The sequence below is a fragment of the Chanos chanos genome, chromosome 3, assembly GCF_902362185.1.
Source record: "Chanos chanos chromosome 3, fChaCha1.1, whole genome shotgun sequence".
In the NCBI taxonomy this organism is placed as follows: Eukaryota; Metazoa; Chordata; class Actinopteri; order Gonorynchiformes; family Chanidae; genus Chanos; species Chanos chanos.
In genome coordinates this window covers 1,577,501-1,592,500 of record NC_044497.1, presented here as the reverse complement: position 1 = coordinate 1,592,500, position 15,000 = coordinate 1,577,501, and the positions used below count along the sequence as shown (strand labels likewise).

Here is a 15,000-nt window from a genome sequence, read left to right as displayed (position 1 = left end):
GTAAGAGTGTCATACTCTCATTTGGCCAGTAGGGGGACAGCAGTCTGTAGGTCACAGGCCAGTGTTCAGAGGGTTATAGCGCTGGTCCAAATAAAATACTCTGGTACAACAGTCATTGCTTGTGTCTAACACCCATTTATGTCTCTTTCTCTTTCTCTCTTTCCCTCTCTCTCTCTCTCTTTCTCTCTCTTTCTCACTCTCTCCCCCTCCCTCTCTCTCAGTTACCTTGTTCCCACCGTTTAAACTGGTTTATGTGGGAGATGAAATCCACTTAAACTGTAAAGACAGCAGTAGCCCAGTTAAATGGCACTTCAATGGTGTACAGCAGAGTGAGACAGAACCAACCCTTCGTATTCCCACGGCAACATCTGCCAATTCTGGCGTCTACGTCTGTGAGAAAGGGGAGAGGAGTGAAGAGAAACGTGTCACTGTTCTGGGTAAAACAGATCTCACTGATTCACACTTAAAGGATCATCACCATAGACTTAACAATACAGATCACATACATTCATACTGAAAACAGGAGACTTGCAGTTCCGTTTCATTATTACTCAGCTCCTTTGAGTTTATTTATTCACTTCATTCAGTTTCTGCATGTCAGCTCTCTGTCTGTTCTAACAAACACAGTCACGGCACAGCTTCCATGTCAGCTGTGTTCCTGTTTTAACTAACACAGTTATGACACAGTTTCCATGTCAGCTGTGATTCTGTTTTAATTAACACAGTCATGGCACAGTTTCCATGTAACAGACACAGGAACGGCACAGTGTGCTGGTCTGTGTGATCCACAGGTGGTCTCACAGTACTGTCATGTGCTGGGTTGATATCATGCAATGTTGTTCTTTGCTGTGTGGTGTTCTGTAGCATTGTCTTGTTTTGTGTTGTGAGTTTAATTTGGAGTGGTCATGTGAAGTCTTGTGCAATGTAGTGTAAGGTTTGTGTTCTGTTGTATTGTGTTGTGCCTTTAGTCTGGTGTCAGTGTTGAATAGTCTTAGTACGTGTTGTGTTGTGTTGTGTTGTGTTGTGTTGTGTTGTGTTGTGTTGTGTTGTGTTGTGTTGTAGGTCTCTGTTATTTTGTTCATACTGTGACTCCAAAACATGTTTACCAAGAGTATCTAAATGACCTACAAGCACCAAGTTCCAGACATCCATCTCTCTCTCTCTCTCTCTCTCTCTCTCTCTCTCTCTCTCTGTCTCTCAGACTCCCTTCCTCCAGCCTCTCTCTCCATTAAGATGGGTTTCCCGGTGATGAGTGGTGGAGATGGTGTGGTTGTGGAGCTGACGGTGGATGATGGTCTGGATGACTGGTGGTGTGCGATAGCGCGAGGAACCGATCCTAGAAACGTAACAGTAAACCGGTCCAAAAGAGACATGTTCACAGGCAAACATTACACAGTCACACTCCATGTCGATCTGGAACATGCTGACCGGGCCATGGTGTGGTGTGTGAAAAAGTCAACAACAAAACGCAGCAATGCAATAATTCTAAGAAAAACAGGTATTTCTTCACAAATATCTTTATTTTCATCAGTCTAAATTTAGTTTAATTTGGCTTAACTTTCTTTTCCATTACGTGTTGAAGCGATTATTTACTAATACATGTTTACTCAACTGCCACGCACAACAAATTTAATAAATATTTAATGTCACAATCGCCATATAACAAAGGCATGAAATCTGCTGATTTAAAACAAAATCATAAAAGAGCATTTCAACCTGATATTCTCATGACCACACTGATAAAAGCTGTTTTATCCGGTTTTATCCAGCCTGAATATGGACTATACTTCTACATCATTACCAATAGTCAATGATTTTTTTTAGGTATATATGGATCCATAATTGCATTTTAAGATTTACCTCTGAGGTTATATTTTTAAGGTTATTAGAACTCAACTTACCCAAAATGTTTTGTGTTGAGCAAAATATTTTTGGGCGAAACTGTCAGGTGGTGCAGTGGGTAGCGCTGTTGCCTCACAGCAAAAAGGTCTTGGGTTCGATTCCCAGCCAGGTGGTTAGGGCTCGTTCTGTGTGGAGTCTGCATATTCTCCCTGTATCTGCATGGGTTTCCTCTCACAACCCAAAGACACGCAGGTTGGGTGACACCTAATTGCCCCTGGGTATTTGTCTGTGTGTCTGCCCTGGGTGGTATTGTTTATTATAGGTTACTGACGTAATTTTTGGTTTTGTTATTTGCCAAATTAAATCAACTTACTACATACTTTTTACTGATTGCTGATGTGTGTGTGTGTGTGTGTGTGTGTGTGTGTGTGTGGGTGTGTGTGTTTGTGTGTGCGTGTGGGTGTGTGTATATGTGTGTGTGTGTGTGTGCGCGTGTGCGTGTGTGTGCATGTATGTGTGTGTGTGTGTGCTTGCGTGTGTGTTTGTCTGTGTGTGTGTGTATGTATATGTATATGTGTGTGTGTGTGTGTGTGTGGGTGTGTGTGTGCGTATCAGATAGCATGGTGGTTCTGGAGCCTCCTGTCACCCCTGCTCTTGAAGGAGAGCGTCTGGTTTTGCGCTGTGTGGTTTGGGGAAATGGACGGATTGACCAGGTGACGTTTTATAAGGACAACAGCGTGATTCGTACGGGTAAAGACCCAAACTTCACCATCTCCAACGTGACCCAGGCAGATAAAGCTGACTACAGCTGCCAGGCTGACTACACCTTCAGTACTCTCCACCCAAACGCTGCCGTTCACACCAAGAAATCTGACCCTCAGCCTCTTCGAGTCATAGGTACTACACTCTCTCTGTGTGTGTGTGTGTGTGTGTGTGTGTCATAGGTATTACACTCTGTGTGTGTGTGTGTGTGTGTGTGTGTGTGTGTGTGTGTGTCATAGATACTACACTCTGTGTGTGTGTGTGTGAGTGTGTGTGCGCGTCATAGATACTACACTCTGAGTGTGTGTGTGTGTGTGTGTGTGTGTGTGTCATAGGTACTACACTCTGTCTGTGTGTGTGTGTGTGTGTCTGTGTGTGCATTTTCTAACGTGGGGTTTGCATTAACACACCCGTTCTCTGATCTCCTCTCTCTCTCTCTCTCATTGTATGTGTTTGTGCGTCTGTGTGTGTGTGTGTGTGTGTGTGTGGGTGTGTGTGGGTGTGTGTGTGTGTTCAGGCTCTCGTGCTCCCCGTGCATATCTTTCAGAATCGAGTTATCACCTGACCTGTTCATGCCCCCGGTGTCCAGATTACCGTGTACTGTATTACTGGTATTACCGTGACTCCGCCCATGAGCAAGGAGAAAAACTCACGTCCAGTCCACCAGGCGAGACCATGACAGTCACAGACGGGAAAAAACAATACGCATGTCAAGCAGTTTGGGACGATGGAAGGTCTCTCATGAGTAAATATAGTAAAGGTAAATCATACAAGATTTTATTTATTATAGTTATATTATCCAGGTAATCAGAGGAGAAACAAGGTTTTGGGGATCTCAGTGTGTGAACACCAGCTGTTTAATCTGAACATTAGATCTGACCTCTGATTGGCTCAGATCTCTCTCTCTCTGTCTCTGACCTTTGACTGGTCCAGATTTCTGTCTGACCTCTGATTGGTCAAGATCACAACTCCACCCTTCTGTTTTTTTGTCTTAAGAATGTAGTGCCATCTGCTGGAGGTATAAGTTTGCAGTGGACTTTATAACACATTAATATGTTATAAATATCATATGTACCATTTAATCCATAAGTCAAATGCTTTATAACTCTCTCTCTCTCTCTCACTCTCTCTCTCTCTCTCTCTCTCTCTCTCTCTCTCTCTCTCAGCTGACCCGGTGCCACCGCCACCGCCTAACATCGTGGTGCTGATCATTATTCTGCTGATTGTGCTCGGGCTGGCGATAGCCCTGCTGGCGTGCTGGCGTAAGCGGAGAGCGGAGGGCGAGTCGACGGGGAGGCGGGGGAAACGGGAGGACGGAGCGGACGGAGGTTACGAAGCCATCAAAGTCGGGCAGGAGGGCAAGGAGATCTACCACACTCTGAAGGGTGAGGAGGGCAAAGAGGAGGGAGGAGGAGGCTACGAGGCGCTGAAACAGAGGGAAAAGGAGGTGTACCAGACGCTGGGGGCGGAGGGGGAGGGCGGGTACGAGGCTCTGAAGGGACAAAAGAAGGAGTCGGAGACGTACCACACCTTAGGGCCCACGGGCGCAGGAGGTGACGGAGGGTACGAGGCCCTGAAAGGAAAAGGGAGGGAGACGGAGGTCTACCACACCCTCAAGACCGCAGAGGGTGGAGGTGACGGAGGCTACCAGGCTCTTCAGAAGGCAGAGGGAGATGGAGGGTATGAGCAGCTGAAGATGAAGGAGGTGAAGCAGAAGAATGAGGACTATGAAGGAATCGTGGAGGAGACTGTGTGAGGAGAGAAAAGATGGAGAGAAGAAAAGGAGATTGAGATATGAGAGAGAAAGAGAGAAAAGCTAAAAAGAAAGCAGAGAGGGTTTCACTGACATACACACACACACACACACACACACACACACAAACACATACATGTTCACTCAACACTCATCATCATCCATACAATCATTAGTACAGGTACACAGATACAAATACAGACAGAAATATAACTATATACATATAATTATACTATAGCAATAATCATAGAAAAATGTGACTGTAAGTCGTATTAAACAGATCATTGTTGGGAAAACTCTCATCCCAGAAGAGTTATATTACATTATTAAGGATAACTGAAGAATTCATGCAAATTATTTTTAAAACTATGTTTATATTTAACCATCATTATCATTATCTGTTCAGTTCTATTTTATTTCTGTTCAGTTGGCTTATGGCTTCATTATAACAGTCGCTTCACAAAATCCCAGTCCGGGATATTCCGAACCAGTGTGTGAACGTGGACAAACGCTGAAGAGCTTTAGTCTCCACCCGTCAGAGCTAAAGAGCCGTAGTCTGTTTACAGTCAGAGAAAACCATGTGTGAGGGAGGAGGGGCCATACTGCCGGATAAGGCTGTGTTTGAGACTGGATTGGTTGGTGTGAGGGGGAGGAGGGGCCATACTGCCGGATAAGGCTGTGTTTGAGACTGGATTGGTTGGTGTGAGGGGGAGGAGGGGCCATACTGCCGGATAAGGCTGTGTTTGAGACTGGATTGGTTGGTGTGTGAGGGAGAAATGACAGGACGGTCACTGGCCATTTACTGCCAGACTGGAGCTGAGGAAGCCATGTCTGTGGTCAGTTCTGTTTCCTTAGAGAAGGAGACAGGGAGACAGAGAAGGAGACAGGGAGACAGAGAAGGAGACATGGAGAAAAAGACGGGGGGGGGGGGCAGAAGGCCGGCTGGGCAGTGTGGGGGGGGGGGGGGGGGGGGGGGGGTTACAGACAGGTGTAGCAGAGAGGGAGGTAGAGAGGATGAAACAGGTCCATGAACATCTGGGTCTTCATCAGGGCAAAATGCAGATATGGAATGACAGATGATGAGCTGGTGAATAGATGGGATAGACGAAGAGAAAGAAAAGAGGGGTGGAGAAAGAGAGAGAGAGAGAGAGAGAGAGAGAGAGAGAGAGAGAGAGAGAGAGAGAGAGAGATACAGGGAGAGAGAGAGCAAGAGAGAGGGAGAGGACAGGGAGAGAGAGAGCGAGAGAGAGGGAGAGGACAGTCTGGGGAAGGCTTGCAATTGAATAAAAGCTTGCAGTAGGAAGAACAGGCAGCATATGTGAACCTAAGAACAATAGAATCGTTGTAATCTTCAGATTAGTTAATCTGGTTAGAATCACCCTTAAAGAGCTCAGGTACAGACAGGAAACCTATTTCTGAGTTCATGAGAAATGGTTTTCGTTTAAATGTGACTTTCTCTGTGCATAACGAAGACAGCACAGTGATTCTACTGGAATGAATGGATTACTCTTTGTTCATATTTTGAAGTGTATTGTCTTAGTTTGAATGTTTTTTTACTTTTCATCTCCTCTTCTGCAGTGCCATGGCCTTAATGCAGGGCAGAGGTCTTTTAACAATGTCATAACAGTGAACTCTCATGACATTAGCTGTTACAGATTATAGATGGAAATACAGTATTTCATTATGCTGTGAATTGTTGGTGTGTTTATTGTTGAATACAGGGTCAAGTGGCCATGTAAATGCAGTGGGGTCACTGGGGGGTGGGGGGTTAATTTGTGTAATGATAATGGTAACAAATGGCAGTAGTATGAAACTGAAAACCTGCTGTATGAATATGATTTCATAAGGTCAAAACCATGATGCAGAGGCTGTGTTGTCATAGATATATTTTAGCTGTAGTGTAATTATCTAAAGGCCAGTAACTTGCCTGGTTTGAGTTTGACTGTATGACTGTCTGAATGTGTGTGTGATGCAGTATTAATGAATGTGTTAATGCACAGAAACATTAAATAAAGCTTAGCTAACTGCTCTTCAGTCTCCTGGCATTCAGTTTGTGTGTGTTTGTGTGTGTTGTATCGTATGCATTGTATTTACAGTGACACACCAACAGAGGGTGATATTTTGAAAAAAAAAATTACTGAAACGCAACTGTTTCATGTGTCGACCATTTGTTCCATGACGTGAAAAAACGCAGAAGATTAAAACACACTTTTCTCGCTCACCTTGAGTACCATTGAAAATACAATTTATTATGTCTGTTTACAGCAACAAAAATGAATGAAAAATGGTTGTAAATTAATCAGTCATTAATTAGTCATATTTTTTATAAAAATGGTTTCAATATGGACTGGTGAGGAGAAATGTGGTCAGTGTTTTTAACCAAGCTCTACATTTTCCATCAGCTCTAATCAAATTCAACTACGCCTGATGTCACCTCAAACATGGTATCCAACACAACATTAAGCCCATGAAGCATAAAATATAATCTGAAACAATAAAGCATAATTATATTCAAGGCCATATATCAAAACCCAAATCTTATTTAATACGTTAAATGAAAATGGCTATAACACAGCATCTCTCGAGAAATGTTTTAGGCTACAGTATTTCAGTATTCATCGAATCAACAGCAATGGGAGATGCAGACAGACGGCTTCAGGTGATGACCACCATCATTGTCAGTTTTTCAGCAGAGAGGTTCAGTGTTGAAGAATGCAAGACCACCAGACCCAACTACACCATGAACCGATGGGCAGATAAGATTCACCAACTACACCGTGAACCAAAGGGCAGACGAGATCCATCAACTACACCATGAATCGATGGGCAGACAAGATCCATCAACTACACCATGAACCAAAAGGTAGACAAGATCCATCAACTACACCATGAACCAAAGGGTAGACAAGATCCATCAACTACACCATGAATCGATGGGCAGACAAGATCCATCAACTACACCATGAACCAAAAGGTAGACAAGATCCATCAACTACACCATGAACCAAAGGGTAGACAAGATCCATCAACTACACCATGAATCGATGGGCAGACAAGATCCATCAACTATACCATGAACCAAAAGGTAGACAAGATCCATCAACTACACCATGAACCAAAGGGTAGACAAGATCCATCAACTACACCATGAACCAAAGGGTAGACAAGATCCATCAACTGCAGCAGGAGTTTCGGACTCCGGCAAGACAGTTCAAGGGAGCAGCTGAGGAGGAGAAACCACCACCGGCTGAGTGGCGTTACATCATCAGGAAGAAGCTCACGACCCTGCGCAGAGCAAAACGGCACAGGAGACAGCCCACATGAAAGGAAGTCCAGGAGGTGGTTACTGCAGCCAGAGCCAGTGCCGCTCCAGGGCCCAGTGGAGTACCCTATAAGGTGTACAAGCACTGCCCAGAGCCCCGAAGAATCCTCTGGAAGATTCTGATTGTGATTTGGTGCAGGGGAACTCTCGCGGACCAGTGGAGGCAAGCAGAGGGCGTCTGGATACCAAAGGAAGAGAGCTCAACCAAGCTGGGGCAGCTCAGATCCATCTCGGGCCTCAGTGTGGATAGGGGGATCTTCTTCAATGTCCTACCCAGAGGGATGACTACCTCCTAAAGAATGCCTATATTGACACCTCAGTACAGAATGGTGGTACTCCTAGACTTCCAGGGTGCCTAGAACACACTAGAGTTGTTACCCAGCTGATCAGGGAGGCACACATAGGGAAGGGTGACATAGTTTGGCTTTGGCTTGACCTTACCTCAAAGAAACCAGTCAAGAGTCTAGGCAAGGTCTTTGACTGTAGCCTCAGGGATGCAGCAGTAATCCAAGCAACCATCAAGCAGCTTGAGACTTGGCTCACAACAGGAGACAAGTCTGGCCTACCTGGCAGGTTCAAGGCTTCGATTTATGCTGATTTTGCTAGTGTACAAGGTAACCCTGTAGAGAGTGGAGACCCTGGAGAGGAAGATCGGTAGCTTCCTCCGCAGATGACTGGGACTGCCGCGTAGCCTTAGCAGTGCAGCATTGTATGGGAGGAGCAACAAACTACAGCTCCCTATCATCAGCCTCGACAAAGAGTTCAGGGTTTCTTGCACAGGAGAGGCACTGCTCTAGCAGGGCTCCAGGGACTCTAGAGTGGGGTCAGCAGGCATTATGGTGTGGACAGGCAGGAAGTGGAGAGCCCAGGAAGGCCTGGAGATAGCTAATCTTGGATGAGACACAGGGTTTCAGTGGTTACGGTGGCAACTGGACGGGAAGGGTTGGGAGCCATCCCACAACCTCGCTAGGATAAGGCCCATGGCAAGCACAGACACCATCTAGTGCTGGAGGAGGCGTGGGCAGGTATCAAGGAGGAACGGACCAGCAGGATGGTCATCTCTGTGTCTGACTGAGAGCAGCAAGTCGATTTTGGGAGGCAGCTCAAGTTCCCGTACCACGTCATGTCAATGTCGTCGAGGCCAGTCGCGGTGCTATCATCAGCCTCTTCAAGGCAGGTGCTCCTTATAGAGCTGACAGTCCCTTGGGAGGGCCGTATGTGTAACACTGAAGGACTTTACAGATAGCTAAGACCAGAGTCTAGGTTCAGAGGAGAATTTACAGTAACACAACCTCTTTGCACTACAAATTAAGCACAAAATAAATGGAAAATGAAATGCAATTCAATACAGAAACAAAACACAAACTCAATATTCCACACATCACTTGTCAGTACTCCTGCATGAACTTTGAGTTTTGTCTCCCCTGGTCTGTCAGTGCTTGACACTTCTGGGTTTGTTTTGTTTTAATCACCATGTGCTGTCTGTTTATTTGTTATCATGTGGTCTGGACTCCACCCCTTACCTGCTACCCATTATTCTACATACCTGTTCCTCACTCCCTCATTGCCCTCTGGCTATTTAAGTCCTTATAGTTTTTCACCACTGTTTGTCACTTCATCTCACCATTTTCTGTGTTTCACTCTAGGTTTGCTTTCTCTAGGTCTGTTAGTTTTGAGTGGGTTTCACTCCTGTCTGATCTTTTGACCTTGTTTATTGCTTAACAGATTTTGGATTCTCTGCCTGCCTGTCTGCCTGTACCTGTGCTTTGACTTTTTGCCTGTCTCTGGCTCTGATCTCTGTCTGCTGTTTGGATTGTCAGCCTGGCCTTTACTGCTCTCCTGGTTACAAACTCTGCCTGTTTTTGGATTTCGACTTTATGTCACCTGTTTTGGTAAATAAATTACTTTTTGCTGAGAAAACCATCTGGATCTGCATTTGAGTCCCCGCCTCTGTCCCGTCAACAATACATCAATAAACTCAATTTTCACCACTCGGTGCAATAAACATACAAAATAGTGCAATAAATATACAAAATAGTGCAATAAACATACAAAATATGCTACACCAAAATATTTGTAACAAAATGAAGTACTTCAGGAGGACTAGTACCTAAATACAGGTTAATTGTTCATTTAATCAGAGCCGAACCCTATAATGGCAGTTCACCTCATTTTACTAACAAGGCTAAACTTGACCATGCCCGTTGCATGTAGCTTCTCAATTCACTTTACAGAAAGAAAAAGCACAAAACACACAACATAAAACTTGTCTTAGCTTTGCTATCAGCAATTTAGGATGCACATTTAGCTTAAAAAACAAGGAAACAGCACTGTGCTGACACGTTGGAAAATATTTTTAACTCACCAAATCCTTGTTCAAAACTCAAACAAAAACCAGAATCCAGCAAAGCAGACAGAAGGTGAACACAAAATCCTCCCGAAATGGAGAAAAATAAAGGTTTACATTCCTCAAAATTTGCTTATTTACTCTTATTTTCCTTCCCATTGCATATCTACACAATACATGAACTGGGAAATGAAAGTAAAATAAAGCCGGCTTTAAGGCATATTTTATAGTTTCTATTCTGCAAAGCTGTAAATGTTGTAAAGCTGTAATGCCATGAAGGGGTTCCTGGTGCATGTCGTCACAGACACTGACAGACAGGTATTTTCCATAAGCCTAAAAATGGCTCTGTTTTCTCGACCCTTTATATTGAAAACATGATGAAAATTGCAACAAAAAAATTTTTACCCAATGGAAAGTTACATTTTGGGGGGTATAGCGCCATAGGCCCCCATTCATTCTGGACTTACTTGTGAGCGCCCCGTATGAAACAGGAAGTTTTGAGGGTGGAAATTCTTTCCTATTTAGAAATTCTCTGATCTGTTCTCTCCAAGGCTTTGGAAGGAAAATGAAAACTAGAAATTAGAAAACTGATATTTTGCTGGGAACTAAAACAGAACCAGAGACTTTTTATTTTTTAAAGTTCTAGAACAGAAACATTTATTTGAAAAAATGGTAACTGGTTAATAATGTTATTTTTTCATTTTTCTATTTAATTCAACAAATTAAAATATTTTCTGCTTGCAATAACTTTGGTGTAGAGTTTACTTCTCGTCTTCCTCTGAAAGTCACTCACGTCTTCAGATAGCGGACATAATACAGCCGGTGATATAGCGTGAAAGTGAAATGTGGTGTGGTCTCCCTATTTGCAGCCAGAAGAGGAAAATATCATGCTAAGTACCTTATAAAATGTTGGTCTTAGACATCGACTTCATCAATATTTGATAGGCTATGTAAAGAGAACTAATCTTGGAAATAGCGAACAAGCTGGTTAGGCTAAATATAAAGTGCCCCGCATAGTCTATTAGCAAGCTTGTTAACTGCAGCGTTAAAATTACAGTTTTTCATTTTTGCCATTTAAACGTTTGTGATTGACAACAATCACAAAACAGTCAGATTGCCGGGAAACCACAGTGGAGTTCAGCCCGAGGACAGATTGAACTAAAGCGCTCCTAGTTAGTGATGCAGTGCGTTTTTGTATGTTTTGTGACTACAGAGTAACATATCTATCAGTAGACATTTTTATACAGTCCGAAAGATACATACTATCATGCCACACAGCCCTACATGAAACCTTATTAACCGGCATTTCATTTGGTTCTAGTCTTTTTGGGAACGATAATTTTAAGGTGGAACTGCAAACCGGAAACGTTAAAATTCTGATTTTGCGAACTGATTGAAAAAAAATCCTGGTTTGAAGCCATGGATTTCTCTCTATTTGTTTCTCCCTCTCCTTAAGCTGGCAATACAGTTACACTGTTCGGCTGGTACCGCTGCACTTCTTAAAGGAGCAGTACACAGAGTAGACTAAAGTAGCAAAATCAACAGAGTAAAACTATTATTATGACTCGTAATGTTAATTGATTTAATAACTAGGGTTGGGTATCCTTTGGGTTTTCACCGATACCAGTGCTAAAACGATACTTTTAAAATGGTGCCGCTGTCTAAACGGTGCCTGAACCGACACTTAAAAAGAAAAAAAAACAAAACAAAAACACAAAACAAAGGTCGACAACATTAAGGAACAGCATTTTCTCATTTCTAAGGCAAATTTGACCTTCAAATTGTTGCACGTCCCAGCGTTGGAATCCTTTCGAGTGAAATACAGCCACACTTTAGGCAAGACACTACAGGTGACTAGGGTGAAAATTTCACCTATTAGATATCACCGTGAAACTTCCCCAGTTGATTACTTACATTAAGACAATTTTTTTTTGTATTACAAGTTTTCTGTAATTTTATGTTTAGATATGCAAATGAAACATTATCTAAGTAAATATGCACTAATTTTTATAAGTTTCCAGGACAGAAATCTGAACTTTGGATAAGGCCAGTTCAAAATTCTTGTTTCATTTGGTTGACATATTAGAGTCAAAGGTTTTTACATAGGGGATTTTGCATATCCCCTTTTATCACTCCATAAATCAGAAAATACTGTGAACAGCCATAAAAAATCCACTTCGCCATGTTTTTAGGAATAAAATGTTTTATAAATCGGGCTATGTATGATGTGTCCAAACCCCTCTGTAAAAACCTTCAGGACATAGATAGGAATACAGCTGGAAAGTCTGGTGTATGTAAATGCAACTGAGGTGGAGATTTGTGGCTCAGAGTATAAGAAAGAAAAACTCATTTTGAGAAAACGGCCTTTAAAGATATGTTATTGTAAAATTCCATACATTTGTGACAATCAGCTGTATAAATATTGCTTATCACAGATATACACGGGTTATGTTTGATTATCTTGTAAGATATTGATATGGTTCTTTTCGATTGCGTAAAATTCAGATCGGTAAATACAACTGAGGATACCGTTTTAAAAATACATTTTCAATACCACACAATCAAACCCAAACATACGTTAAACTTTTCCCACTCACAAAAAGCCAACACAGTTCTCAAAGGTTCAGCCGTAAAACCCCAGCTGCGCTTTACGCATCCGTTTCTCCCCTCGCTCACAACGCAGAAGGAAAGTCACTCAGAACGAAAAGGTATGCCAAAAAAAAAAAACCCGCAAAAAAGGCAAGCGAAAATCTACGAGACCAGTCCCAATAATCCACCAGAAAGCAGAAATACAGTCCACAACCGAAGCAGCCGAAAAAAAGAAAAAAAAGGAACAGTCTCACCGGTTTGACAGACCCGTCCTCGGATTACACCTCGTGCTCAGTCCCGTACCCCCGCTAAGTGTGGCTTTTAGATATTTTCACGAATATGTTCAGTGCACTTTTATTCCACGCAGTAGTCCAGTTCTCCCGCAGACTCCCTGAGTTTTTTACGCACCAGTTTCTCTCCCGAAACCTGCGCGTTTCTTTTAAAACAGTTTCAAAAATTCGCGAGTCAGGCGCGTCAGCCGACAGCTATGTCAACCGACTGCTTTGACATGCCTCTGTCTCAGTGACAACAAAACATAAACGTAACAAACAAACAAAACAAATATAAATGCAATACATAGGGAACGCAATTATATTACAGGGATTACCTTCAATATGGTATTTTAACCGAATGACACAGCATGTATGGCATTTAACGGAATAGAACCACAGTCACACACACACACACACACACACACTCATACACAGTACCACCAGGGGGCATGTTCCAGAAAGCAGGTTCAGTGAAAACTCAGAGGTAGTTAACTCCTGGTAGTAAACCTCCGAATAGAAGAGCCCTATTGCTTCATTCTACCAGCAAAACAAAGCTACAGGGCTCTTCTATTATGAGGTTTACTACTTACTCTGAGTTAGCTAATTCAGAGTTTTCACTAAGTAGAACTGCCACCCAGTTTTAATTTTAATTTAATTTAAATTCTAATTGTCTTTTCTGAGAAGGTTTTAGATGCACTTCTTTTGGCATTTTGAGATTATAAAAGTCCCACAGAAAGCTAAACCAGGAAGTATCAGAGCACATCACATGATGCATCTGAACAAATCATGTCAGAAATCAATACTAGCCATGAGATTTCATGCTTAGGTTTAAATCCACACACTGTGAATCTGTCCTCTGCAGCTGTGGATGTTGATTCTGGGAATCAAACCAGCAACCCCCCAGTCACAAGCCCAGTTCTCTAACCTTTATGCCGCAGCTGCCCCTTGACATGCAGCCTAGATCACACATGGAAGAGGTGAGCGGTCCAAGTATGAGGAGCTAGTGGATCAGTGCCATAGGAGAGGCTGGAGGATCAGTGCCAGAGGAGAGGCTGGATCAGTGCCAGAGGAGAGGCTGGAGGATCAGTGCCAGAGGAGAGGCTGGAGGGCGCTCTGTGAGCCCACTGAAGTGGGGTGAAGAGGATTTGCTGGTCGCTCATGGTGCGAGGCCGACACTCCACTTGGCATCTCTGGGGCTGCGAAGAGGAAAGCCATCAAATCCACCATGGAGGCTGCAGAGAGGGCCTCCAGATGCCTTTGGATCAGGAGGAGTGATCTGTGGGCCAGTGCCGCTGGGACACAAGCCAGGATCTGATCAGCCCTGGCTGGGCCGCCTGAGTGAGGGTTTATGATGTTGAAAGACCCGAAACACCCGACGACCTCAGGAAACATCCCTGATGATTTGTGTCCCAGCGCATCCTGGGTGTATCTTCGAATCAGCATCTCCGGATAAATGTTTTAGGCTGCAGTATTCCAGCATCTCCGGATAAATGTTTTAGGCTGCAGTATTCCAGCATCTCTGAATGAATTTGTGTGGGGGGGCGCATCGAGGTGGTGCAGACCTACAAATACCTGGGCGTGCATCTGGACAACAAGCTAGACTGGTCCTCGAACACAGATGCCCTCTACTGAAAGCAACTGAGCTGGCTCTTTTTTCCTAGGGAGGCCTTAGGATGCCTGCAGTGAAATGCTGCACATGTTTTACCAGTCAGTGGTGCGAAGTGTCATCTCTCATGCAGTGGTCTGATGGTAGGCAGCATGAAAAACGAGGACACTGGGCGACTGGACCAGCTGGTGAAAAAGGCCGGCTCAGTGCTTGGCAGGAGGCTGGACTCACTGGAGACTGTGGTGGAGAGATGCACACGGAGTAAGGTGCAGACCATCCTGGACAACAGCAACCATCCCCTCCACACCATCCTGTCAGGCCAGAGAGGCAGCTACAGCGGACGGCTCACCTCACTGCGCTGCAGGGCTGAACGGGTCAGGAGATCCTTTGTCCCCACGGCTGTATAACACAATGGACAATAGCCAAGATCCAATAGCCAGTGTCTCTCTCTCTCTCTCTCTCTCCCTCTCTCTCCCTCCATGCACACCACCCTCACTCACTGGACTA

At 43.8% G+C, this 15,000-nt stretch overlaps 1 protein-coding gene and 1 pseudogene across 1 annotated transcript in view; both read left to right on the top strand.

Annotated features, from left to right (window-relative positions):
- The window catches only part of LOC115808764 (uncharacterized), a 23,513-nt gene extending 19,145 nt beyond the window's left edge, over positions 1–4,368 (top strand). Inside the window, exons 3-7 of the mRNA XM_030770224.1 lie at positions 222–437; positions 1,202–1,498; positions 2,458–2,739; positions 3,122–3,364; positions 3,771–4,368. Coding sequence (XP_030626084.1) covers positions 222–437; positions 1,202–1,498; positions 2,458–2,739; positions 3,122–3,364; positions 3,771–4,360 — 1,628 coding nt within the window. The 3' untranslated portion in view covers positions 4,361–4,368. The remainder of the gene's footprint in view (positions 1–221; positions 438–1,201; positions 1,499–2,457; positions 2,740–3,121; positions 3,365–3,770) is intronic.
- Positions 4,369–7,504: 3,136 nt separating this feature from the next.
- On the top strand, positions 7,505–8,649 carry LOC115808762 (uncharacterized; annotated as a pseudogene).
- The last annotated feature ends 6,351 nt before the right edge of the window (positions 8,650–15,000 follow it).